Source organism: Corvus moneduloides, chromosome 15 (genome assembly GCF_009650955.1).
Source record: "Corvus moneduloides isolate bCorMon1 chromosome 15, bCorMon1.pri, whole genome shotgun sequence".
NCBI lineage: Eukaryota > Metazoa > Chordata > Aves > Passeriformes > Corvidae > Corvus > Corvus moneduloides.
This window is the reverse complement of record NC_045490.1, coordinates 17,938,418-17,963,189: the sequence shown is the minus strand read 5'-3', so window position 1 is coordinate 17,963,189 and position 24,772 is coordinate 17,938,418. Positions and strand designations below refer to the sequence as shown.

Genomic DNA, 24,772 nt, shown 5'->3' with positions numbered 1-24,772 from the left:
TTGTAGGATCTCCATGAAAAGGGCAACACCACATCTCCTGTCCCTGGTTCAGGAGACACTGAGACAGGGCTCTGCCAGCAAGGAAAACACAGCAAATGATAACCTGCTCTAGTGGAAGATGTCCCTGCCCACGGCAGGGAGGTGGAACAAGATGAGCTTTAAGGTCCCTTCCAAGCCAAGCTGTTGTAGGATCAAATGCCATCGCGTGCCAAGGACACGGAGGCAGGAGGACAATCCCCTCCTCAGCAGACACAAACGTGCTCAGGGGCAAAGCGAGGGGCGAGCTGGGTGCTTCCCCCCAAAGCCAGTGGCTTTCCTGGCCGTGCCACCAGCGCTGGGCCAACGGGGTTCCAGCCCCAGCAGTGGCTGCAGCAGCTCTGGCTGTCACACAGCCAGGAATAGCCCCCGCCAGAGCACAGCACGGCCGCTCCGCTGCCGTGCTCCCGCTGCACCCGGCCACATCAGCCTCCCGGCTGCCAGGGGAGAGGAAGGAGGTGGCTGGGCTTTGCTTGAGAGGATCATCCACAGGGAAAGCCCGGGAGCAGGCTCCAGAAGGGCTGGGGGGCGCAGCCCTCCCGTGTCTGTTCTCAGCGAGCGCTCAATAAAACCAAACCCGGAGCTGGTGCACACGAGCTCCACACCCAGCAGAGCCAAGTTACAGAGGCTGCATCAGCCAAGACACAAACCCTTCCTGCTCCTGCTCTGCACACTAAACGAGATTTGGGCAGGAGCATCCGAACCCCGGAGCAAAACTTGCAGCCTTGATGTGTTTAAGCAGCTCTTGGCGCTCCGGGGATTTCTCCTCGCCGCTCCACACAGCAGCCCAGGTTCATGGCACAGCAGGACAAACACGGTGCTTTAATAAATAAACCATAAAAACCATCTCTGCTTTCAACAAAAAGATTGACACTGTCACTTAAAAATATTACAGCTGTTCAAGGAAGGTCTTCTGTCTTATTTAGTTTGGGGTATTTTGAAGTAGAAAGTGTGTTTGAGGGTGGGTTGACTTGAATAATGTGATTAAAATTGCTGATTTAGACGAGTAAGCTGGAAATCCTGAATTTTAATTATGTTTCAATATGTAGCTTCTAGACATTTCCCTTAAAAATAGTTGATTCTCTTTGATTCCTATAATTTGATACTATTCAACAACTGGGAGCACACACTGGAGCAATACATATGTAAGCAATTACACAGCTTCACATGCTGCTAAAACAGAATCATTCTGTTAATAGCTTTTTCCCGAGAGAAATTAATTTTTTACTTATTGTTTGCATTAAGTTACATTTGGGAAATGAAACTCAATTAAAAAAATATAAAAACACGTTTATATTTAAGCTATTTTGTAACATTTTTTTCTCCTTGACACCTTAGACAAATAAAATATGCGTATCCACAGGTAGGCACTGCATAGATGTGTTACTGAATGGTCCCACTTCCCTGAGAGCTGCAAATCCTACAGCTGCTAGACCTCATCCCTTGCTCCTCATAAAGGGAAGGAAGAGTTTCCATTCTAATTAATTTCCCAGCTCTAAATCAACTACCCAGTGAGTAGAAATAGCTGTGAAATCCCCTCCACCAACCTGCCAGAAGGGCTACAGCTGTGGAGGGGGAAGCAGCAAACTCCCACCCTCACAACTGGTTTGTACTCCTTACCACTTAAAAAATATCCCACACTTGGGATTTTTTTAACCACAACTAAAATAAATTAAAATAAATTAAAAATAAACTCACAGAATCATAGAATCACAGAATCACAGGATGGTTTGGGTGGAAAGGAACCTCAAAGCCCATCCAGTGCCACCCCCTGCTATGGGCAGGGACACCTTCCACCATCCCAGGCTGCTCCAAGCCCCAATGTCCAGCCTGGCCTTGGGCACTGCCAGGGATCCAGGGGCAGCCCCAGCTGCTCTGGGCACCCTGTGCCAGGGCCTGCCCACCCTCCCAGGGAACAATTCCTCACTAATATCCAATCTGAACCTGCTCTCAGTTTGTGCAGGTGTTATTGCATCGCCTGGGGATGACGGATCAAGAGAAAGCCCCAGGGTCTGAGCAGAGCACCCAGTGCCCCTGCTGGGGATGTGCCACCCACCTGCCCCTCAATCACTCAGCTGCCTCACAGCCAAGAAGACAGTGTCCAACAGGTAAAGGAGGATAGAAACCCTTGTCACTGCACAAATGACAAGGTCTTTATTGGGAATAAATGTCAAAGCAGAGCGACAGCGTTTATTTTCCAAGCAGGAGACACTGATCCTGTGGCAACACTGCAGGGATGGTGTTATTCCTGTTCTTGATTTAATCCCTTTATCAGCTGCAGAAGCACCAGGACAGGCTTTGGTCTCCCATGCCAGCTCTGACTGACACTGCTGTCCCCACAAACCCTCCCCACCCCTGGGTGCTGCCACGTGCCTGAGGCTCCCTCCGAGCATTAGCACTCCTTTTATTGGATGTGCTCTGTCCATAAAGTTGCTTAAAGAGACGCCGAGGAAGACTTTCATTTATAGCCCCATTCTTTTAATCTTGGTCAGCCAGATTTTTTCAGACACCTGTTTATATCTCCCTATAATATATTGGCTGGAGCAGCAGCACCAGGCAGCAGCTCACTCACAGGGGCTCTGCTGACATTTATAAACCAAAGCGATTTCTCTCGTGTGCTTTATGTTATCAGCTAAACCTGTCCACTTAAATTATTGCCTTGTAACCAAATCACAACTATCTGTTACTCTGCTCTGTGTACGTTTCCCAGGCTATATGCTTACATCAAGCTTTGCAGAGGCTGAAAACAAGATGATAAATATATAAACAAATGGAAAACGGGACATGCTTCCACCAGGCTCACAACTGAGGGAGGACCAGGCATGCTGTACACATTACTGAAAGCAGAGGGCTGCTGTGTGGAATATGCAGCTCGCAGTGATATCCAGAGAAGCCCATCTCTCTTTTTCTAGACCAACCAAATGACCAGCTGTGTTTCCTCACTAAAGGAGAAGGGTCTTACTCATCCTGCCCGGCTCCTTTCCAGCGCATCATTCCGTGTCCTGCTGGCCACCAGTGGGTTTGGGTTTCAGCACAGTGACAGGGCTGAGCCCCAACTCCCTGCACAGCAACAGGCAGGCATCAAACATAACCCGGGAAGTTGTACATCATACACTGACCTGCAAACCTCCCACCGAGCTTGTGAAATAATTCACTGCGCTCCTGGCAGCGGCTTTCCCATCCCATCCCATCCCATCCCACCCCTTGGACCCCTGAGCTGCCAGCCATTGACTGCCCAGCAAGAGGAGCCCAAGAGGGACGTGAGACCCTCTCCCTGCAGCACCACTCTGTCCCCATGGCAAAGGAAGGTCCCCTGGGAAGGCTGGTGCAAGCAGAACAAAGGTGATCCAGCTCGCTGAGGCAGATCCCCAAGTGAGCATCCTTGTTTGCCATTGTAAAAGAGCTCAAAAATCTATCAAGGGTTTGAAAATAAGCCCCAGCTATGAGTCAGTAAGTGGCTCTGCAGCTCTCAAAAATTACCTTGGTATGTGAGCGAGCCTCAGATAACACCTACCTTCCTTTTCTCAGATAACATTCACCTTCCTTTTCTCAGATAACATCTACCTTCCTTTTCTCTTTGTTTCTCTCCATGAAGGGAGTGAGGGTAAAGGGACTTTCTGTCTAGTCCAGGCAACAAAGGAATCTGGAATCAATATGTGAATGTTCTAGCAAAACACACCGGCAGTGCTGCAGTATTGGAATCATCACATTGACGGAGCATCCACAATGAGTTGTCTGATGGCACCGCACCTTCTCCCTTAATAAAATAATGATTAAAATCTACCAGGACACAAATCCCAGGGAGCAGCAGAGCTCCCCACAGCTGCATCACCAGCTCCAGGAGCCACCAGTGCCAGTGCTGGGGAACTGGCTGAGGGCATCACATGCTGGTGGCACACAGGGGACACCGTGCCTGACTCCAGCTGTGCCTGGGTGGATGGGATGTCCCACACCAGGGCACGCTGGCTGCACCAGGGTGCTCCGAGGGAAACAGAGGAGCCAGGCCTAGGTCTGGGGGGCTCAGCTCACACCCTGAGCCCAGACTCTCTGGTTAGAGCTGCTGAGCAAGGAAGCAGCAAAGCCTGCCTCCTTTTTTCTCCCCTTTCTTTCCTACAAAGGCAAGTCCTACCACTCTCTGGATTGCTTGTTACTTCAAAACAGAACATTTTACACACAAAAGGAAGATGTGTAGCAGACACAGGTAAGGAAGAGATGGATTACTGATGGGAAGAAGAGGCCCAGAGCCTGAATCTCATTTTATTTCTTTCTGTCCGTTTTTCACTCAGCTACAGCCTTTTGCATTAGTTCACTGTCTGGCACTCCCTGCCCCTCCCAGTTAAGTGACACTGGAAAATGTCATTAATATGCTCTATGCCACCTCTTCCCGATAGCTGGTGGAGAGGTTTCACAGCACCAGGCCTGGAAGCTCCCCCAGCAGCTGCCCCAGAGCCCCAGCACTCCCCACCTGTGGCAGTGAGGAAGCTCAGACACCTGCGTGCCCATTCCAAGTACACACTCCTGTGACGCTGAAGAAATGCTTTACAGATGACTCCCTGTGCAGCTCTTATTCCCACTGTACTGCTGGGAAGCCACAGCTGCCTGTTGAGCACAGCATCTCCTCACAGAAGCACCAGCCTTGTCACTGCCTCTTGGTTCCTCAGGTCACCAGTAACAGCAGGGCCTCTGTTACCTACTGCAAATAATTACAGAGAAAACTCTTTTATAAAATCCCTGTATGCTGTCCATGCTCATAAACTGCCCCTTAAGCATGAGCTTGCAGCCTCTGCAGGGGATGGGATGCAGGATGAAGCCCTGGGGGGATCCACCATGCCCAGTGCCATCGTGCCACCTGTCCCACGCACTGCCCAGCTCGGCCTGAAGGAGCTGTGCTGCCTGTGAGTGACCAGTCCTGGTGGTGCCAGCCTGGTTTCGTCGCTGCTGCTTTGTCTGATCACCGCCCCCGACAAGGACAAAGATCCTGCTGCATAGAGGGCTGACAAGGACAGAGATGTCCTTCTCTTCCTGGGATTGTAGAGGAACCGTAAGAGAGGAGTTTTGTCCTTACAGCGTGAGCAAATGACTCGCACTGCTGCTTCCTTCTGCCTCCCAGAGCATCCAGACACACACGGAGCAGGCAGGGCCTGGCTCCCAAGCCACAGACGTCCAGTTTGTGGCAGCAGCTCGCACAGGGTCCCCCAGAAAGGCCCAGATGGGATGAATTGTTCAGAGCCTGAATGAACAGTTAAAAGCACCTCAACAAAATCGAGGAAGTCTCATGTAAGACAATTGAGTTGGTTGGTTGATCTGACAAACCTTTCTGTGACACTCCAAGCTATGTTAATAAATATCCTGGAAATCGACCTGTCAAAACAGGGATGTCTAAGTATGACATCTTCTCCAACACTGATTTTGCTCCATGCTGCAGTGGAGCAGGGACAGAAGCCATCTGAAATGCTTTCAAGCTTGCCAAGGGTGAATCTGTCCCCTGTTCAACACCCAGCACTGCTGCTGGCAGCAAAGCCCTTCCTGGGAAAGCCCCAAAGTCACCTTGTTCTGGTACATCCCAACACCACGTGTGTTCCTGCCCACACTCACAGGTCCCAAAGCAGCAGCACTGCTTTCTGCTGGACTTGAACCCCACTTGAACAGGGGGCAGGGAAAGAATTATGGAATGGTTTGGGTTGGGACTCTCAGAGTCATCCAGTTCCAACCCCCCCACCATGGGCAGTGATGCCACCCCAAAAGGGCTGATCCCATTCCAGTTTCTCATTTAGCAAGAGAGAAGTGACCTACTGGTGCTTGCTGTGCTGCTGCTCTCCTGTGGCTGATGCCACAGAGCTCACTGGGTGCACTCAGGTGTTAAGGGCTCCTCACAACCAGGATTACAGGGAGTCACACCCCCACAGTAGCCCTTGGGAGAACTTTCTGGCACCCTGTGATTTTTAATGCCAGCCTTGCTGCAATAACCATGTCTTTAAGCCCCATCCATCAGGCCTTCAGCTCAAACATTTGTTTGGCTGAAAGGGGTTTTAGAGCCACTCTTTTGTCCCAGTGCTGAGAGGTCTTCTCTGTAATTTGTTCCCCTCAGCAAATAGAATGAAAACATTTTTAAAATGATGCCAGCATCCAATCCCTCCTCCCATGATTCAATCCACGGCTAGAGGACAACAAAGCCTCACAAGGAAGGGGCTCTCCACTAAGTAACCCGTGATTAGAGATGTGAAAGCACTGTTCAGTTTGGACATTGGGTTGGACGGTGCTCACAACTGCCACTTTTCCCTGAGCCAGGGCTCTCCCGTGGCACTGGGATTTATGTTCTCCCAACGGATCGGCTCGTGCCGAGCGCTCTGAACACTGTTATCAAACCGGTGGCAGCCCATGAGGGCTGGGCTCGCTCCTCACGCCGCCTGCCAAATCCTCTTGGCTTCGCCTCTGGCTCCTGCAGCAGGACAGAGGGAGGGAAGGAGGGAGGGAGGGGCAGGTGAGCTCCTGGGGACAGGCAGGACCCTGGCTGGCAGTGCCAGAGCGGGTCCGTGTGACTCCCGCCCACCCTCGCTGGCAGCCAAGGCGATGATGATGGCACACGTCGCCCAGCCTCGTGCCCAGAGCCGAGCCAGCTGCCTGCTGAACACACACCAAACCTCGCCCCTCTCGTGGCAGGGGAAGCACGAGGACGGGAGGGGCGGCTGTCACACACGGGGCACACACGTCCCTCCCACGAGGTGCCTGGCACCTCCTGGGAAGTCTCGAAGTGATGGAAGCGAAGGCAGAGGCCAGCGAGGTGCCTGGGGAGGAGGGATCTCAGGGAAGGAAGGGGTGACAGGAGGGCTCATGAGGGAAATACAGTGCCTCTGATGCAGGCCCTGCTGCAGCATCTGTTGATGCATCTGCTGCTGCTGCTCCAATAGGGAAATGCTTCCTGCGGCGAAGAGCTCCTTGCAACAAGGGCTCTGCCCTCCCACCTCCCTTGCAGTGCAACAGCAGCAAACACGCCTGGAAAAGAATAACCACAGGGAGGGAAGAAGAAGGGTTGCCCTTCTGTAAAGTGGGCACAGCATGTTTTCACTCTCTCAGCAAGCCCTTCTCCCCAGCTTCAAGCCAGGCACTGCAGCACGTTACCACAGCCCTGGGTACAGCAGCAGCCATGTGCTCAGGATTCAATACGAGGCACTTGATTTATTTTTTCTTCTGATACTGGGCTTGAAGTCTGTGAACTGAAGCAGTTTAGAGAGTTTAATCCCACAAAGGTCCGAGCAGAAGAAACAGAGAGACCAAAGGTATCCAGCTGCACTCTGATATCTCATCTCTCAGATGGCACACCTGGCTGCAGAGACACTGCAGCGACCTTTGTCTCACCAGGTCCCCAAGTCAACATCCGTGAGAAGCTTATTTACAAAAGCCAGTTTTAATCCCTCTCCAGCTCACTACATTATTTATCCCCAAGACAATGCTACAATCCATTCAATAATTGTCATCCCTCAGGTCTATTTGTTACTCCAAAAAGCCCACCTGGGATGCTGAAGGCTGAAGGTTCAGATAAGATCAATGCAGGACATAGGCAAAGAAGGACAAGGCAGGTGACCAGGAGAATTGAGAACCTGACAAAAGGAGCTGAGGATGATATTAATTTTGTGGAATTTTAGGCATCTAATAGCTTTTTGAGAGAGGCACCACTGGCTTCTTTACTATGATGGAGATTAGCACCTCCAGAACATCATCAACTGTCGTGTCTCTCCCATCTGTCACTCTCAGAGAGCCTCTCCTCCTCTCTCGGGGACTCATGAGATGGCCACCAAAGAACCTGGCAATGTGGAGGCACAGAAATTGACACAATAGGGAGAGATAATCCATCAGGACCAACACCAGTGTGAGAATCAGGAGGCCTAAACTGGCCATGGTTAATCTGTGGTTGGAAATGAGGAGTTGAAGGCTAAGACTGTGCCATTTGAGGAGAGTAAAGGAGCAAAAAAGGAAACTCTTTTCCAGGGGAAGGCTGGGAAGCTCAAGAAGGGGTGTTCATGACCAGGTCTCAGCATTCTCTCTTCCTGTCCCCCACTTCTGAGTCTGTAACTCAGCCAGTGCTGAAACTGAAAAGATAAGACACGTACAACACAAACTCCCTTCTCCCAGCTCCAGCTCCCACTGGGAGCGTTTCAGGACACGCTGTGCTGCTGGCAGGGCGTGCAGTTTATTGCCTTGCATCCCATCTCTGCTCGATGTGTGTCAGCTGGCTCCTCTCACCCATGGCCGCAGCCACAGCCCGGCACCGGTGTCTCCCCGAGCCCGGAGCATCCCCCAGCGCCAAGGGCACCCGGGTCCGCAGACGCTTGGCCTACATTCCCCAGCTGAGCCCTGGGAGGTGCCTGATCCGACCCGCCTGGCTGCGAGACGAGCGGCATGGATCAGAAAGAGCCGCCTGCCAGCCCCGCTGCCAAGCGAGAGTGAGAACAAATTTGGATAATAAAAGCTGGAATAAGAAGATGCCTTGGAGAGCGCGTTGGAATAGTGCTTTGCGAAGCTTCAATTTAAAGCCTTGTTTCTACAGCTAACGCAGCCGTAAGGGACATTAGCCTAATTTCTGTCAAGAGAACTTGTCAACACTGCAGTATTTAAGATAGACACTAAGGACGTGTTTTATCTCACAGATAGATCACTGAGAAAGGAAGGAGCTGTGCCACACTTGGTTTGCAGGAAAATAAATTGACGTTCTCCCTGGGCCTAATTGGTGGATGCTGTTTTATAACACCACATGCATGAGCAGCCTCACATTTTATCAGTGTGCAGCTGAGATCGCTGCCAAATCCACTGTGGGGTTAGATACAGGAACCCACAGGGACGAACTTCAAATGGCACCCAAGGACACAGAGCTGGGCATTTTCCAGCCACGCAGTAGGTGAAACATTTGGCCATGTCCTGAAGGGTCAGCTCCTTCTACTGATGGTGCTCACCAGCTGAGCCACAACTAGTGGGGTGGGATTTCAGGGCCAAGGGGAGAAAACTGGTGGTAGAAGAAGAGGACTGGCTTTGCCTCCTCAGGACCACCAGCTGGAACTTGCCTGGCCTGGTTTTTAGAGATGCTCCATGGTGAGTCAGTAGAAAGCAAGGAAAAGAGAGACTGTACCCTGCAGCTTTAGGAAAGAAGTGTTAGCATGATCCTGCTCCCATCACACTCCACTTTGAGGCACTAAAACATTCCCAGGAGCCCAAGTGTATTAACGCTGGCATGACTTCACACATCCCACGTGCCAGCCTTGGAGCTGGGTTTGAGACATGCCCAAGATAGTGCTGGTGCCATGGCACAAAGGCTTGTCCCAGACTTGCAGCTTCTGCAGTGAAAAGCTGAAAATGCCCTTTTATTCGCAGTCGTTAGAGGGAAATAACAGCCGTGTAACCTTGTCCCAGCCTCAGAACAGAAATCAGCTTGCAGAGGAAGCCTGAGGGAGCGCGACCCTGAGCTGCAGACTCGAGGGCAGGAGGGTGGCTCTGCTCTGCTACGGATTCTGCACTTGCAGGAGAACTAAATCACTACAACAGCCAGAAATGTCCCTCGGGAAGGAAATCCTCTCAAAGATAAATCAATAACTCAGTGTAATTTTAGCACGCAGCCAGGAGAATTTACATTGCCAGGAAGGCTGAGGGCTCTGCCACGGAGACAGAGCCACAGCATCATCAAACAGCCCTGCAGCAGACCCTGCACCAGAGCTCGGGCTCTGGGTATTCACTGCAAAGCCACGAGTCTGGGCTCTGCACTTTGGGACCCCACAGACCCAAATCAGAGCGCTGGCAGCAGGGATGTGGTCCAGCAAAACTCCCTTGGGACAAACCCACCTTTCCCTTTTCTCCTCCTCCTCCGCAGCGAGGCTGCTCCCTGAAATCATGGCAGTGCTGGCAAACGCTCCAGATCCCAGAGGGTGAGACACACACAGAGCACAACTAAACCAGGCACTGGAGCAGAGGGAGAGTGCTCCAGCCACAGCCTCCATCCCTGGCCAGGGGTTCCCCCCAGCCAAGCCACCCACAAAACAGCTCGACAGGGATGCACCACAGCCCCCGGTGATTAATGAGACTGCAATTTACGTAATTATATTCATGCAAAGTACACTCAGACCAGTAAGTTCAAGGGAACTAATGACACTTTAGAGCACAGTTCAACACTGAGCAGTAACTCTAGCAAAAAGAAAAGAAAAAAAAAGGCCCCTAATTATTCCGTAGCTCTTCTCCCAGATTCTCAGGGTCAGCTTGGAGGAGAAGGTGGCCTGAATTATATTTTCGTTTCCAGAACATCACCAGAATTGCTAAGTGAGTTCCAGCGGCAAGGTCAGAGCCTGCCCATTGTTATGCATGCCAGCCCTGTCCCTTCCCGGCTCGGCAGGGCGGGCTGGGCTGCCGTGCCCTGTGCCAGCGGCTCCCAGCACCCTGTCCTGCTGCTCCCGGGGACACGGGCCCGGCTCCTCTGCCAGCTCTTCGCTCTGGTCCCCAGCACAGATGGACAAACCACAACAACCAATTCCTTAGAAGCCAAGTGCAGCCTCCATGTCTGAAGGTCCAGGGCCCTGTTCAGGGTAAGGCTGCTGAGCAATCTGCCCAATCCAGCCAGCAGAGATTGTGTACACCCAGACCACTGCAGAGTGCCTGTCGGTACAGCCAAAGCCCCTGGCAGCCGTGGAGCCGTGCCAGTGCAGGGAGGGCTGGGAAGGAGTGTGCACACACAGGGCTCTTCCCCTGGTACAGCCCACCTGGAGCCATGGAAGCACTCTGGAGCACCCGTGCTGGCCACAGTCGTGCCACTCCTCACAGGCTCCTCTGGTGCCAACAAGCTCTCACACAGATTGTGCCATCAGTGCTGATGTGCTCCAAGAGCCTCTGGCTGTAAATCCAACTTTACAGCAGCTACAAATGCAGTCTGTGCTTCTGTATTACTTCATTGAGACTTGGACTTTTACAAGGGCCTGGAGGGACAGGACACAGGGAATGGCTTCCCACTGCCAGAGGGCAGGGATGGGATATTGGGAAGGAATTGTTCCCTGGGAGGGTGCCCAGAGCAGCTGTGGCTGCCCCTGGAAGTGTCCAAGGCCAGGCTGGACAAGGCTTGGAGCAGCCTGGGACAGTGGAAGGTGTCCCTGCCCATGGCAGGGGATTGGAATTGGATGAGCTTTGAGGCCCCTTCCAACCCAAACCATTCTGGGATGCAATGGCTCTGCACCTCGGAAATGCTGAGATCTGCCAGCAGAGCTGACCCAAGGGACAAGGTCAGTGCTCGAAGCTGAAGGTGCATTATGAACACCCCACACAAAGCCAGGACAACTTGTTATGCTCCTACGATGCAAAACACGAAGCTGCCTGAGAAGCCAGGGCAGACAAACTCTGCAAAGACAACACAAAAGAGGAGACCTCACAAGCCTCACATGACCCCTGTGTCTGACTGAAAACCAAACCCAAATTAAGTGAATGGTCACAAGTTTGGTGTCTCAGGATTGCCCTCAGAGCTCTCCTGGTGCCTTCCAGGATCAGCAGCAGCATCCAGCAAGAGGGAACATGCAGAAAGCCAACTCAGTGATGATTAGGAAGACACATATGAAGTTACCCATCACAGAGCAACCTGTGTGCACCTAAATGTCCTGCTGTACAATCAGAAATCAATAGCAAGATGCAGAAACCCTCAACCACCCAGTAAAATATAAAGAACGCTTGTAATATTGATTTTAAATGCACCTCAGTGAAGACAGATCAGAAGAAGCCTGAGAAAGCAAAGCAAAATGCCTGAACTGAAGCCTTTTTTTTTTTCCTCGAAAAGACATTTGTTAGGGTTTCAGGATTAATAATGGATTTTCAATGCAAGAAGAAAAACTGAAACCCACACCAGATTCTCCTGGTAATAACAGCTTTCTGCAAAGCCCAGCTATTAATGTAACAGGGACGTCCGTCAATCAAGCACACAGAAAGTACTTTGAGAGCTAAAAAAAGAGCATGCAAACATCTGCTTTTGGCAACTTAAATTTTGCCCTTAAGCACAAGGAACATAATAAATTATCAGAGGGTTGGGCTTGAACTTGTTTTCCTCCATCCTGGACCGAAATGCTGAGGACGGGAGTGAAGGTACACAAACATGCTGCTGCTGGGATTTGTCCTGACAAAAAGTGGGAGAAAAGAGCACAGTTTCATTTGCGTTTTCATTTGAAAATGCTGGTGCCATTCTCAGGAGCGAGCTGCCAACAGCCAACCCATGGGCACAGCCACAGCAAGGGGACACCAAACAGGGGTGTGGCAACTCCCTGCCTGCAGTTCAGGAAGCTCTTATGAACCCTTTGCCACCTCCAGCATCCTCAGCATGTCCAAGACTGCCCCGATGCTGGAGTGGTCCCCCAGTGGGGTGACAAATGTGCCAACGTGCTCCAAGGTGCCCATGGCATCCCTCCTCGCCCAGCTCCTTCCCTGTTCCCCGTGGAACCGTGGTGGTTTTGGCAGGTCCTCGGTGCCTGAGTCCCTCAGCGCTCTCATCAACCACCGCGTCACACTTGGGGTCCATCCACGCAGCCGAGCACTGCCTGGGCTGTCACAGCAAACCCCAGAGAAGCTGGATTTGCACCAAGGAAACGGCTGGCAAAGACAGCACCGGGGTGTCCCCACGCCTCCAGTGTCTCCTCCCTTGCAAAACACAGCAGGTCAAAGCGAGCGCCAGAGATAATGAACACGATTTACTGATTCAAGCAGGGGAAGCTGCAGGCATGGCTGCAACTAACTCTCAATAAATTCTGAAGAGTGACACGATAAAATGGCATTACAGAAGGCTGTAGTTATTGTCTCCCCATGCTTCCGTATCCACGGTGCCACGTTACACTTAATAACACTTTTCTCCCCAGCTGCCAGTGTTGCAAAGCCTGACAAGCGAATGGCGGGGCCAGCCCTGCCCCAAACACACACATCTCCACCCAGCACACAGCTTCAGTGGCACGAGCAGGGATAAACGATTAAACCAGTGCTGCCCAGCCTGTCCCCTCTGTGCTGGCTCCTCAAGGCTGGCTCCCTGCCACGCAGCAGGACGGGAGTTTTGTCCCTGGAAGTGATGCAGAGGAGGAGCAGCTGTTGTAGGATGGTGCCTTCACGCACAGGGACCTGCTGGGACAGGAGCATGGCAAGCAGGGCCGAGCATCCCTGCCCTGCCCTCCTGGGAACACCACGGCCCTGCCAGCAGAGCAGCCCCAGCAGCAAACTCCTGCCTGCTGTCACAGCAAGCTCTGTTCCAGGCATCAGGACACCCTTGTGGAGAAACATGGAGAACCAGAGGCCCTCATGGAGGACCACAGAGCACCAGAGGCCCTCAGGGAGAACCAGAGGACCCCTGGTTCCTCGTGCCAGAGCTGCAGGAAACCTCCCCATTCAGCATTCCCAGCTCCAGTACCACTGCAGTGTGCGCTTCCACGGCTCCAGATTTAGCTGTTAGAACATGGACACAATCTTTCTTGAGCATGGTCTCCACTGAGCTTCTTGTTCTCCCTGTCAGTGTACCAGTCCTAAACCTGCAAGAAAATCACCTTTGAGCTTCAGGCAGCACCTTGGGTGTGGATGGAAACTTGACAAGTGGAAAGGTGCTATTGCCCCATCCCTGTCTGCATCACCTGCACTGCAGAGGACACAGAAGAAATCACATGAACCATCTCTACTCCTCTTCAGGATAAAAAAAAAAGACAACAAAAACCCCCAAACTCACATATGGAAGTGTATCAGGTATAGCAAACAGTACAAACAGGCAGTGCAGGTGTCTGACCTGAGGACGCTCGCAGTGGATGGAGGAGGGTGTGTACATCTCCTCATCCAGTGTTCACACCTCTGACCACAGCCTGCTCTGGAGGAGCCCTGGGTCTCCTCCTCTCTTGCCAGCTGACAGGTACAAGCTCTCCTGGGCAGCCTGGCTCTGCTCCTCCTCCAGGACAAGTCCTTTCCCGTTCAGAAAGTAATCCAAAGGTTTAGAGAGCATCTGAAGAGATCAGTGTGTGGAAAGATGATGAAACAGGAGTCAAGTGAAAAGCCTCTTGACATCTCTTCCAGTGAAGGCTCTGCTCCCACAGGGTGCCTTCTCTGCAGCCTCTGGCTCCTGGCTCCAGCCCTCTGGACCCACAACTCCCCAGCAGCTCAGACATCACTTTCTGCTGCCCCTTTCTGTGTTTGCCCCGTTCAGACTGCAGCTGATATTAGTGGGGGAGCAGTCAGCACCGCCACCAGGGCTTGCAGCTCTCTGTGAAGCCACCATGAGATCTTCTGTCTTTAAAAAGGCACTGCCAGACAGTCCCTGATAGCTGAGGCTGGAAACACCTCTGGGATCAACCCCTGCTCAAGCAGTGTCACCTCCAGCCCGAGGCCTGTGTTCAGGAGGGTCTGAACACCTGGAATGTCTCCCAGGACTCCACCACCTCTCACATGGAGTTGACCTGCTCCAATGACCCTGCAGTAACCAGATTTTTCTATGTTTAAACAATGTTTTCTGTATGTTTTGCCATGGAGGTGTCTTGGAAGAGCAGCACAGCCAACAGGACAGCAGCCACTCCTCCAGCTTTACCTCAGACAGTCTATAAATACCTTCACTACACCTGTAAAACCCATCACCATGTGCCACCTCCTTACAGCTCCAGCTAATCCAGATACAGCCAGGGATAACAATTTTTTGCGTACTATCTGGTGGAGAACAGGGAGATAACTGTAATTAGTAGCACCCTGGTTAGCAGGTGGAATGATAGTGTAATTAATGAAGATCAGGTGGGCTTTGTTTCAGATAAGAAAAGCAGCAGATTCTATCAAAATGCAAATGCAGCTTAAAATACAGCCTTGGTGATCACTTAGAGGTGCTTTTAGAAACAGCACCAGCCCGAAATGCAGAGATTTCACTTGGGCTGAATGACACATCCTAAAAATAAAACCTGGTCTGGGGCTAACATGTAAATTGTTGATTAGAGCTATTTATTCACACCCTGCAGTGATGGGAGAGACTTGCAGCTCCATGTTCCTTCTCTCACTTTGCAGGATCACAGGCACATTGCTGTTATTGCCACTTGCAAGGGCTTTGCAACCCTGGGAGCTTTCCAGCAGCAGAGCAGCAGCAATTCCAAGTGACAGGCTGCATACATTAACTCTGTATTCAGATAACATCCTGTTGCAAGTGAATGACCCAAGCAAAACTTCCTGCAGTCTTAAGGAGCAGGCAGAAAAATCAGGAGAGAGGAAAAAGAATCTCTGGACTGAAGAAAGATCTTTTGAATCAGAAATGTTATCCCTCATTAGAATTTCCAACACCACCACATTTACTCCTTCCAAAATGTAAACACGTAATAAAAAATTAAACGTGAATCTAGCGTGGAAGAGTTCTTCCAATAAATGGGAATTAGTTCTACAGAACATCAGGACAGACCCAAGGAGATTACATTTCTTTCCCAAGCTTTTGCTGGTAAAGCAGAGCTGGAAGAACAGAGCCATATTTATTTTTTAACTCGGAAGCTTCCTCAGGATGCTAAAGGAAGCAGCTTCAGTAAAGCAGAGCCATTTGTCTCAGTGTGCGTTCAAGTAAGAGCAAATGCAAAACCAGCTTCTAGACCTCAAGGAACATCAAATAGCTTTTTAATTTATGTCCCAAATTCCCTGCAGATTCTAAAATGAACAGAGGGCAGGGTTCAGAGAAAATGTCTCGCTCAATCAAGACAGCTGGATGGATATTCGGAGTTTTCCTCAGAGGAGCAAGGTGCTTTCACACCAGAATGGAGCAGGCACAGCATATGGCTCTGGAAGGATCTGTGGAAAATGCAGACCTGTTGCTTGTGTGACCCTGTAAATAAATGTACGAAAAATTGAGTAACTTACTTAGGAAAAAAAAAGCTGGAGCCCCATCTGAGCAAGAGCACAATTTGCAGGCATGAGCTGTGAAGGACCAGGGGAAATATTCCTCACAGGAGCCATCTGACTGTGCTGACTGCCTGGAATCCCTCTGACCTTGTCCTTGGCCACCCAGAATCAGTTTTGTGGAAGTTTCAGTAAGTCAGGCCTTAGTCCATGGGGGAAACTGCAGGGAGGAAGGGCCTGAGCAAGACCATGGAAAATACTCCCTAATTATGGAAAAAGATAATGCTGCTAAACCATGGTTTAGCAATGTACATGATCCAGACTGAACAGGAAGGAAAAAACAGAGATTAGCTTCCAGAGCCAAGTTCTTTTGTAACAAATGCCACACACATCCCAGGGCCCAAATCCAGCAGCTCCTGGAGCATATGGCCACGTGTATCCTGGGAAAAGGGCTCAGAAATGGTGATCCTGGCCACGGGCTGCCAGGCACTTCTACTCCAGGAAACCTTCAGTCAGGGCAGGGAGTCTGAATACAGAGCCAGCACTGCCAAAGGGATGGATGTGGAAGGAGCTGGAAAGATGGTGCATCCCCTCAGGGCTGGGGCAGCTGCCTCCATCACCACCAGCAAATGACAGCAAAACAGGAGAGTGGGCTGAAAACACAGTGTCTGCAAGATATCTATGGGTCAGGGTTTAATTTATGAAATTACAGAATAAAGTTGCAAATTGAGGAAAAAAAAAAAAACCAAAACTGTGCAGGAATGTCTGACCCCCAGAGCTGCCAACCTCTCCCAGAGCGTGTGGTCAATCATATCCTGCAGCAAACACTGCAATGCCTGGAATGCTTGTCCCACACAAGATCACACATTTGAAGCCTGAGGGAGTTGCTGTGATTATATTTGATCAAACCTTCGGAACCGTTTCAGTGACCCTGGCACCCAAGTCCCACGTTTTGAAACCACATTCCCATAATACCCAAGGAAACTGTCAGAGCCGTGGGCCTGGTGTGGCTTGCTGGCTTTGGAAGGACGAGGGATGATAGCCAAATTGGAAATCCAAGATAACCAAGGCTGGAGGCACTGCCAAAACATTTTAGAGGAGGGAAAACATTTTTCTTCCAAAGCACTGTTACAAGCTTGAAATAAATGTGCAGACTGTTAGATAAAGACAGAGATAAAAATAGGCCTGTTATTAAATACCTCTTCTTTAATGAGGTTCATCCTTCTAAACAGCCGTGCGAAGGTTATTTGAGTTATAGCAGAAAATACAGCCTGCTTGCACATAAAAACCAGAGCAAGAGATTCCTCATCACCCAGCACACATTTAAGCACCTCTCAGCAGCTCACACGCTCACAGCATCCCCAGCTTGGCAGGGAGGAGATAAAAGGAAGGAATGAGAGATGTCTTCTCTGGGAAACAATCTCTCTTCTTTCAAAGCACTTTTCCCCCACCAAACAATGTAAATTTAACCACGGGAATGATTCCCACTGCTGATGTCTACTGCTACTGTACCAGCACCAGCCTGAGCATCATTAAAGCTAAGTCTGAAATGATTCTGAAAGCTGCAGCTTAACCTCCTCCTGTTGCACTGAAACCACTGCTTGACTCTCAGCACCTCATCCCCTGGTTTATGACCACTCCAGATCACCTGGAATACCCTGCAGAGCTCGGAATTCCACAAACCACTAGCGGCAGTCATGGCTCGGCTCGTGAACACACAGCACTGCACCCTTGTTTTGGCAATACCCCACAGCCTAGCCCGTGGCTGTGGGTTACAGAAGCTGCAGACTTATTCTGGCTGCTCAGAAGCACAATTAGTTTTTGGCAGAACGAGCGTCACTGCAAAAGACTTTTGTAACCAGTTTGTTTAATGAAATCAGTAACCTCACGGCCAGTAAGGGACAGGACTGACCTGACATGCCAAAACCCACCCCAAAAACTCACCCCAACCCCACTTTGCTCCTAAACCAGAGCAACCCAAGCAGTACGTGTAGGACTTTTTCTCACCACACCGGTGCTGCTGGGATCCTGGAGCTTCTGGAAATGACCAAAGACAAGTTTTACCTGCATTTGGGGGGAAAAACCAATTCATTACAGAAACACTGAAACCAATACCCTCCTGGATGTGCTGGGAAAACACTGACTGCCAAACCTCCCAGGTGAAGGAAAAGCAGATAGAAAACACAGGGAACAAGCCTGTGGGTGGGACTGTACCTGGCCACACTCGAGGTGTCCCAGTGAGTGGCACCTCGGTGTCCCTCCCACTCCTGTGAGGGGGCTGCCCTGGGGAACAGCACTGCCCTCGGCTGAGGCACGGGGAAGGACACTCGTGCAGTGTCGCCCTGTCCAGAGCTGGCATCCTTCAAACACTCCCTGCTCGAGCAGAGGGCTGGGAACCACCTGCCTGCTCCCTGTCCGAGCATCTCCTGAGCCCCAGCCCTGTCCTTTTACCAACAGCAGGCAGGGAAACACCACTATCCCTCTCACCCAGCCCAGGACCAAGGCAGAGGACATGCTTGGTGTGACACATCTGCCTGGCACTGCCCCACACCGAGGCAGGAGCTGCACCTGGGGCTCGGCCCTGGCACTTCTGCCATGGACTTGGAATTAGGCACAAGCCAGGGACAGGGACTCTGTGCTTCCTGTGATGTGGAGGTGAGAGGCAAAGGAAAGCCCACAAGGGTGAGGAAGCTGAGAGAGGAGCCCATGAAGGCAGCTGGCATTAAAAAGGACAGGCACAAGATACATTTAGGATATGAAAAGCCTCCTGTGCAAGAGGTCAGATTGAAAACAAGCAGAGGGAGAGCTACCAGAGACCATAACTCAGCTTCCAAGCACTGAAGATTTGCTCTCAAGTCAGCCAGGCCTTTCCTACCTGCTGGAATCACCCTCCAGCTCTCCTGTTGCTGGCCAGACAAAATCATAACAACTCCACAGTCGAGATTTTTCCCCTCTGCACATCAGTAACAAGTCATTTTATAAAGAAACCCGTAGAAGAAGCATTTCGTCTAGTAAGAAGCATTTCATCTAGTATAGATAAGGTTTTTAAAATTCCGTTTGCCTTCCCTCTACATGCAAATCTGTGCTGATCTGATGAGGCTCCTATTTCCTGGATTAGACACATCAAACTCTGCAAAAACGAGCATACCCTGGTGGTTTCACCCTGCATTTCACAGCCCTCTCTTGACCATGCTGCCAGAAATATTTCAGAGACCTGTCCACCACTGTCTGAGTCAGGTCCAGGTCAGTGAGAAGCCAATGGTTTGGACAGTCATTAATTCAGCAAAGCAATTAGCAAGAGCTGCTGCAGCTCAGGACATCCCAGTGAGCAGCAGGAGCAAGATACCCACAGACAAGGTGGGAGGGGACCCTCAGCAGCCACCACAGCCCCACCACGGGCTGTGGGACAGGCCAGGCACAGGACTCCTGAGGCAAAGGCATTGCTCCTGCCTTCTTCCTCTCTCTCCCAGCTTTACAAACCTCTTCTCAGCTTAAAGCAGCGCTGGCTCATTTGGCCACCGAAATCTCCTGGAAGAGAGAGACTGGCAATGAGACTGGACCGAGTTATTCCCCGTGCTGAGTCCTGTTCTTTCCAAAACCAAAGCAAGTCCTTCACAGCAGCCTCTGGAAACACCAACGTGGCTGCCTTGAGAACTGTGTTTCCATAGGTGTGAAACCTTGTTTGTGCAGCAAATGAGACGGGAGAAGGCCCGTGACAAGTAGGGTCAGCAAAGATAGCCTGAGGATCCTTGGAAGCTGCAGCCATGGATATTTAAATGCCAAGCAATGCTATCCCTGGCTCCCCACTGAACATAAGACCGTTTCATCTTTGCAGAAGCAGCACCAACAGCACGTTCACATCAGCTTCACTCTGGCAGCCTGATCAACAGCAGCAGCTATGGCTCCTTAGTTTCTAATGTGATAAAATCGGGCACTTCGGAAAATGACCCTGGGCAGCACAAACACTGGGGAGTCACTGCAGGTTCAGCTCTGCCTGCAGAGCTTTAACCATGGCTGAAGGTGCAGGCCAGCCAAGCTCCCTGCTCTGCCCTGAGACATTCCATCCAAATCCCAGAGAAATCCATGCTGCACCATGCCAGTCGCCAGTGCCAGGCTTTGCTCCATCTCTCCAGTCTGCAAGGAGCTGCTCTGGAGCAAAGGCAGCCTCTCTGCCCCACTGCTGGCTGTCTGCAGAGCAAACTGTAAATACGTTGATCTTTTGGGCAGCGGAGGTTCTCACTTGTCCATCTGGATTGGAAACTGGACTCATTAACTCCCAACTGTCAGCTGGAAAACCTGCCAGAGGCTTTCTGCCACATCAGGGAGCAAGAAAGTGCTGCTGCCACAGGGGTGGGCAGAGCAGAGGCCCGGTGCAGCTCCAGCTCTCCACTCACCACTGCTGGGGGGTAATTAACCCTCTTTTCCTTTCCCAATTAAACCCTTGCCTCTTGTATCCTTTTTCTGAATCTTCACAGCAAAGCCTTCCCAGAGGAGCCACTGCTGAGTGGAAAATTTCCCACCGTAATGCTGGGTGGAAAATCTGCTGCTCAGTGATAGGACTAGATGAATAGAGCAATCCAACCTTCAATCATCATCAGGATCACTAAACAAAATACTGGGAAATTTGGTGCCCAAATAACAAAAGTAGGTAATTCCCAAGAAACAAACATTTGTGTACTCTGGGATGCTGCATGGCAGATTTGAGGACACCAGAAAGGTGAAGGAAATGCTGTTATACACAGAACCTCCAAGAAAACTGTCAAATTGATGGAAAAAACCACCACAGAATCATGGAAGGTTAGAAAAGACCTCTCAGGTCAAGTCCAACCATTAACCCAGCACTGCCATGTCCCTAAGCACCACATCTACACCTTTTTTGAACACTTCCATTCATCTGTGCCATCCCAAGGACTGAGGATCAGCTTCTGGTTGCCACAACCGTCAGGTAGGATCACCCTGAGAGGCAGCAGGTGCTTCTGTGTGCAGACAGACTCACCTCCACGAGCCTGGCAGAGGTTTAATGCACACAGCAACAAAAGCAAGTCACCTCTGCCAGCTTTCTCCAGAGAGGTCCCAGCTCCCAAGGGTACTATCACCTGGAGAAAGTGTATTCTGAAAGGAAAGAGACAGCAGAGGAAGCACAACTTCAAACAAATTCTGTGGCTGCGGTGGAGCAGTTACCTGGCCACGAGGAGTCTGAGCAGGGGTGTGAACCTTCATTCAGAGGACACTGCAATCCCACTCACTAAACCCCAAAAAACCTGCAGGTTCCTGCGGACTCCAACCACGGACAGAAGGAAAAGCCCCCCAGAGGATGCCAGAACAGTCCAGTAGCAGAGGTGCTGGAAGCCTTTCCGAGGCACACGTCTCCCATCGGGCTGAGCCCGCTGCACCTGGTGCATTATTTAGTGCCAAGTGAGAAAGAAGCAATGCCTAACAAAGTGTTAAAGGACTTTGGGAAGTTTCACCAACCTTTCCAGAGCCGTCAGCTCCGGCTGCCTGGCAGAAGAGACAACTGATCTTGCTTCCAGATTACAGGCGGCACAGCTCTTAGGGCAACTGTATCTCTCGGTCTGCATCCAGCTACCTCCAGCAGCTTGAAGCGTGCTCAAAGTGCAAGAAAGCACTTGATCAAAATCCAGCTCACACTGTAGACAGCGAGGAACAAGCGCCCAAAGCGTTACAGATACAATAACAATTGAATTGGAGGGGGGATTTGACAGGTTACAGGTTGATGACACTGCTGCAGTCCCGGCGGAAATGTGGATTGATGCAATTAGCAACAGGGAACTAGAAACTCAGCAGAGGAAAACTGGGAATACATCTATAAAAGACGAGATGCTGCACCATTGTAGAGAAGCACAAAAATCCTGCGTGAGCTCACAACAGAACAAGTTGAAGCAGGAGGGAGACGGAGGAAACGCAACTCCAAGCTCCCTCCCCATGCTCAGGACTGAAATCCAAATTTATTTAAAACATTTGCTTCCCCCAGAGAGACTGGCCCAGTTTGCCACAGGGATACAACGGGAGAGGGAGTGGGGGTGTCCTGGAGAGATGGGCAGCAGAAGGCAAACTCCTGAGCACAGCCCAGCCAGGCTCTGCTGGGCTGCCAATGAGTGCAACCACATCGGAAAACACGGGAAGATGCAGAACTAGTGGATTAGACACACTGCCAAGGTGCAGGGCTCTGCTGAAGGGCCAAAGGGTGCATCCTTGTGCAGCCATATCAGCAGCTTCCCTCGTGCCAGGCTCAGCTCCCTGCCCAGCACTGGGCTATGCTCACAACTGGGAAAGCCTTGAGGCCAGGGGCTGCAGGGACGGGCTCGTCCTTGGGGGTCCCCAGCCTTGGGTAACACACGTGCTGAAAGTGTGAGTGCCAGCCCACAGAGATTTGACTTCAGAGGAGCCCCCAGGAGACAGAAACCAAAGCAGGCTGTTCTTTGTGCCACGTCCCCAACGCTGGGATCTGCAGCAGTTAGAGCATGAGGCAGGACACCGCTTCAGTCTCTACAAGAGTAACCACAATCGCTCTCCTCTGTGAAGACTGAGAAGCTCCCCACTTCCCCAAGCCCTTCACTGCATGTGCCCAACATGGAATACCTACAGAAATGAAGCGGAATAAGGCACCTGGGCAGTGATGAAGGTGCTTGTGAACAAACCCTGCAATGAGGTTTCTGATGATTGCAAGTATGTACATGTTCTGCTCCAACAAAGCTGGTGGGGAGCTGCCAGGCTGAATAATGAGCAGGGACACCACACGCCTGCCATACATAATGGTACAGAAATGGAATATAAGTATATACTGCGGCTCTGTGGAATGTAGGGGCTTTTGTAGCCGTTTATGTTATACAAAGATGTACATTTGGAAAAGTCATTCCGCTATATCTGGCAGAAATTGCAAGACAAATGGAACCCATACTTATTCATTCAATGATAACACCAAGCACAGGATAAAGCTCTTAAATTCAGAGCACTTTACAAAAATTAATTACTACTTAGTTCACCCTTGTGAGGTGGGAAGGTATTACACCTGCATATACAGGAGGACACCAAGGCACAAGTGGATTAAACAGCTCGTCCAGGACCCCAGAGACAGGCTAATTGTTGAAATATGTATGCACACATGCATCTGTGTGTGTTTGAATGGGTTTGGCCCCTCCAGAGCCTTCCCAGCACACAGAGGCCAAGCTGCTCCACTGGGCTCCTCTCACCACAAAGTCCCAGGCACGTCTAATGAAAGACACCAACCCAAAGAAAAGGAAGAGATTTTTTTGTGGTTTGCACAGATAGAAATAAAAGCTGGCTTTCAAACAGCCAAGGAACAGAAAGCCCATTGTTAAAAAGCTGTGCAGTGCTCCAGTGACAGCTCCTAATCAGCTTGCCACTGAGCAGCTCCACACCGGAGCACAGCAGACCTGGGAATCCACGTGCCAGCAAATGTTATAAAACCCATCCCTTGACAAATGAAGAGAAAAAGGGCTGTGGAGCCAGTGAGAGACAGCCCCCCACCCACTACAGAGCTGGCAGCCCACTCCTCCTGCCCCAGTGACCTGAAAGCACTTGAGCAACTGCTCCCCTTGTGGGACGTTTTTCCCTTGGCCTCCAGTCCCTGCGCGGGGTCACCGAGTCCTCCTGTCTTTATCTGAACATCAGCAAAAGCACACATTGTCATGGGAACAAGCAGGTGTTGGAGAGTCTGCACGGCTCCTGTCAGTGCTGACAGGTGGGGTTCCAGAGGGATGCTATAATTAGCCAGCAGCAGTTACCTGGGCGCAGGGTTTGCCACTGATCTGTGGGGTAAAACACTTCCAGGTCTTCAGGATCAGCGTCATCCTCTGTCACCGGCTCGTTCCCACTGTCATCTTTTATGTCGCTCTCTTCTATTTTCGTAAGGGCAAACTCCTTTTGGAGAGAAGAGATTCAGCTCATTAGCAATTGCATCTGGGTAATTTAGTGCTGGCTGAGAATACAAAATTTTTTCCCTCGCCAGCAGATTTTTTTTTTTTTTGACATCCGAGATTCTTTCCACATGGTTAAATTTAGATTTAAAGTATATTAAAGGTTAAACATGCATAACTAGCATGACATTTGTGCTGAACAAAGCAATGCAGCTTATTTCCTATTCCAGAGCAGGTTGCAGGTTTCAATCCAGCTTCCACAGAGCCTCACCTGTATTTCAGTCAGATGCAGGAGCCCTGGCTATTATTAGGGTTGTGTAACGTTGTAAGACCCCATTTTCCCTTCCCTAAAAATATGTCAAACTTTTAACTTTTTCAGCTGAAATTTTCCACACGAGTGGAACGCCTCAAGGCTTGTTGGTTGGTTTGTTGTTTTTTTTTTTTTTTTTTCTTAAATGCACTTATTTCAGGCTTGGAGAAGATTTCAGCTAAAATAGTTCAGCTATTTCCAAAATAGGACACGGGGAAAAAACACACCGAGTTGCCCACATGATACAAATGTGAGGATCCTCTTCTCCACCCGCTCCCAGTGTTCTCCAAGTCTTTTAAAACAATGAGGCAGGGATTTAATCACCACCTCCATGGCAAGTGCAGCACGAGGATGGCAGAGGTGTGGGACAGCAGCCAGCACGAGTGGTTCGACATTACACCAAGGGAAGAACAGGGAAGAACAGCAGGGAAAAAAATCCTTGCTGCGAGGGAAACGTTGCTGTTCAATGGAAAGCCTCCCCAGGGAGATGGTGGGAGTCACATAAAACTCTGGAGAGTGCATAGTAACAACCTGTGCTCCCACACCAGGCACTGACTCCTGGGTCTGTGCTGTTCTGGTTCGAACAGGAACAGATGAACTGGTCCAGGTTCATCATCCCGACTGCTCAGTGCCCACTGAAGGGAATATTTTCAGCTTCTGAGATCACCAGTTCAGTCACCACTGAAGAATTTGAGATAACCAC

The 24,772-nt window shown here is 50.7% G+C and overlaps 1 protein-coding gene across 4 annotated transcripts in view; it reads right to left on the bottom strand.

Annotated features, from left to right (window-relative positions):
* The window catches only part of SIL1 (SIL1 nucleotide exchange factor), a 111,764-nt gene that overhangs the window by 62,755 nt on the left and 24,237 nt on the right, over window positions 1-24,772 (bottom strand). For all 4 annotated transcript variants that reach the window (XM_032125336.1, XM_032125337.1, XM_032125335.1 and 1 more), the window contains exon 3: window positions 23,628-23,763. In XM_032125336.1, the coding sequence (XP_031981227.1) occupies window positions 23,628-23,763 (136 nt within the window). The remainder of the gene's footprint in view (window positions 1-23,627; window positions 23,764-24,772) is intronic.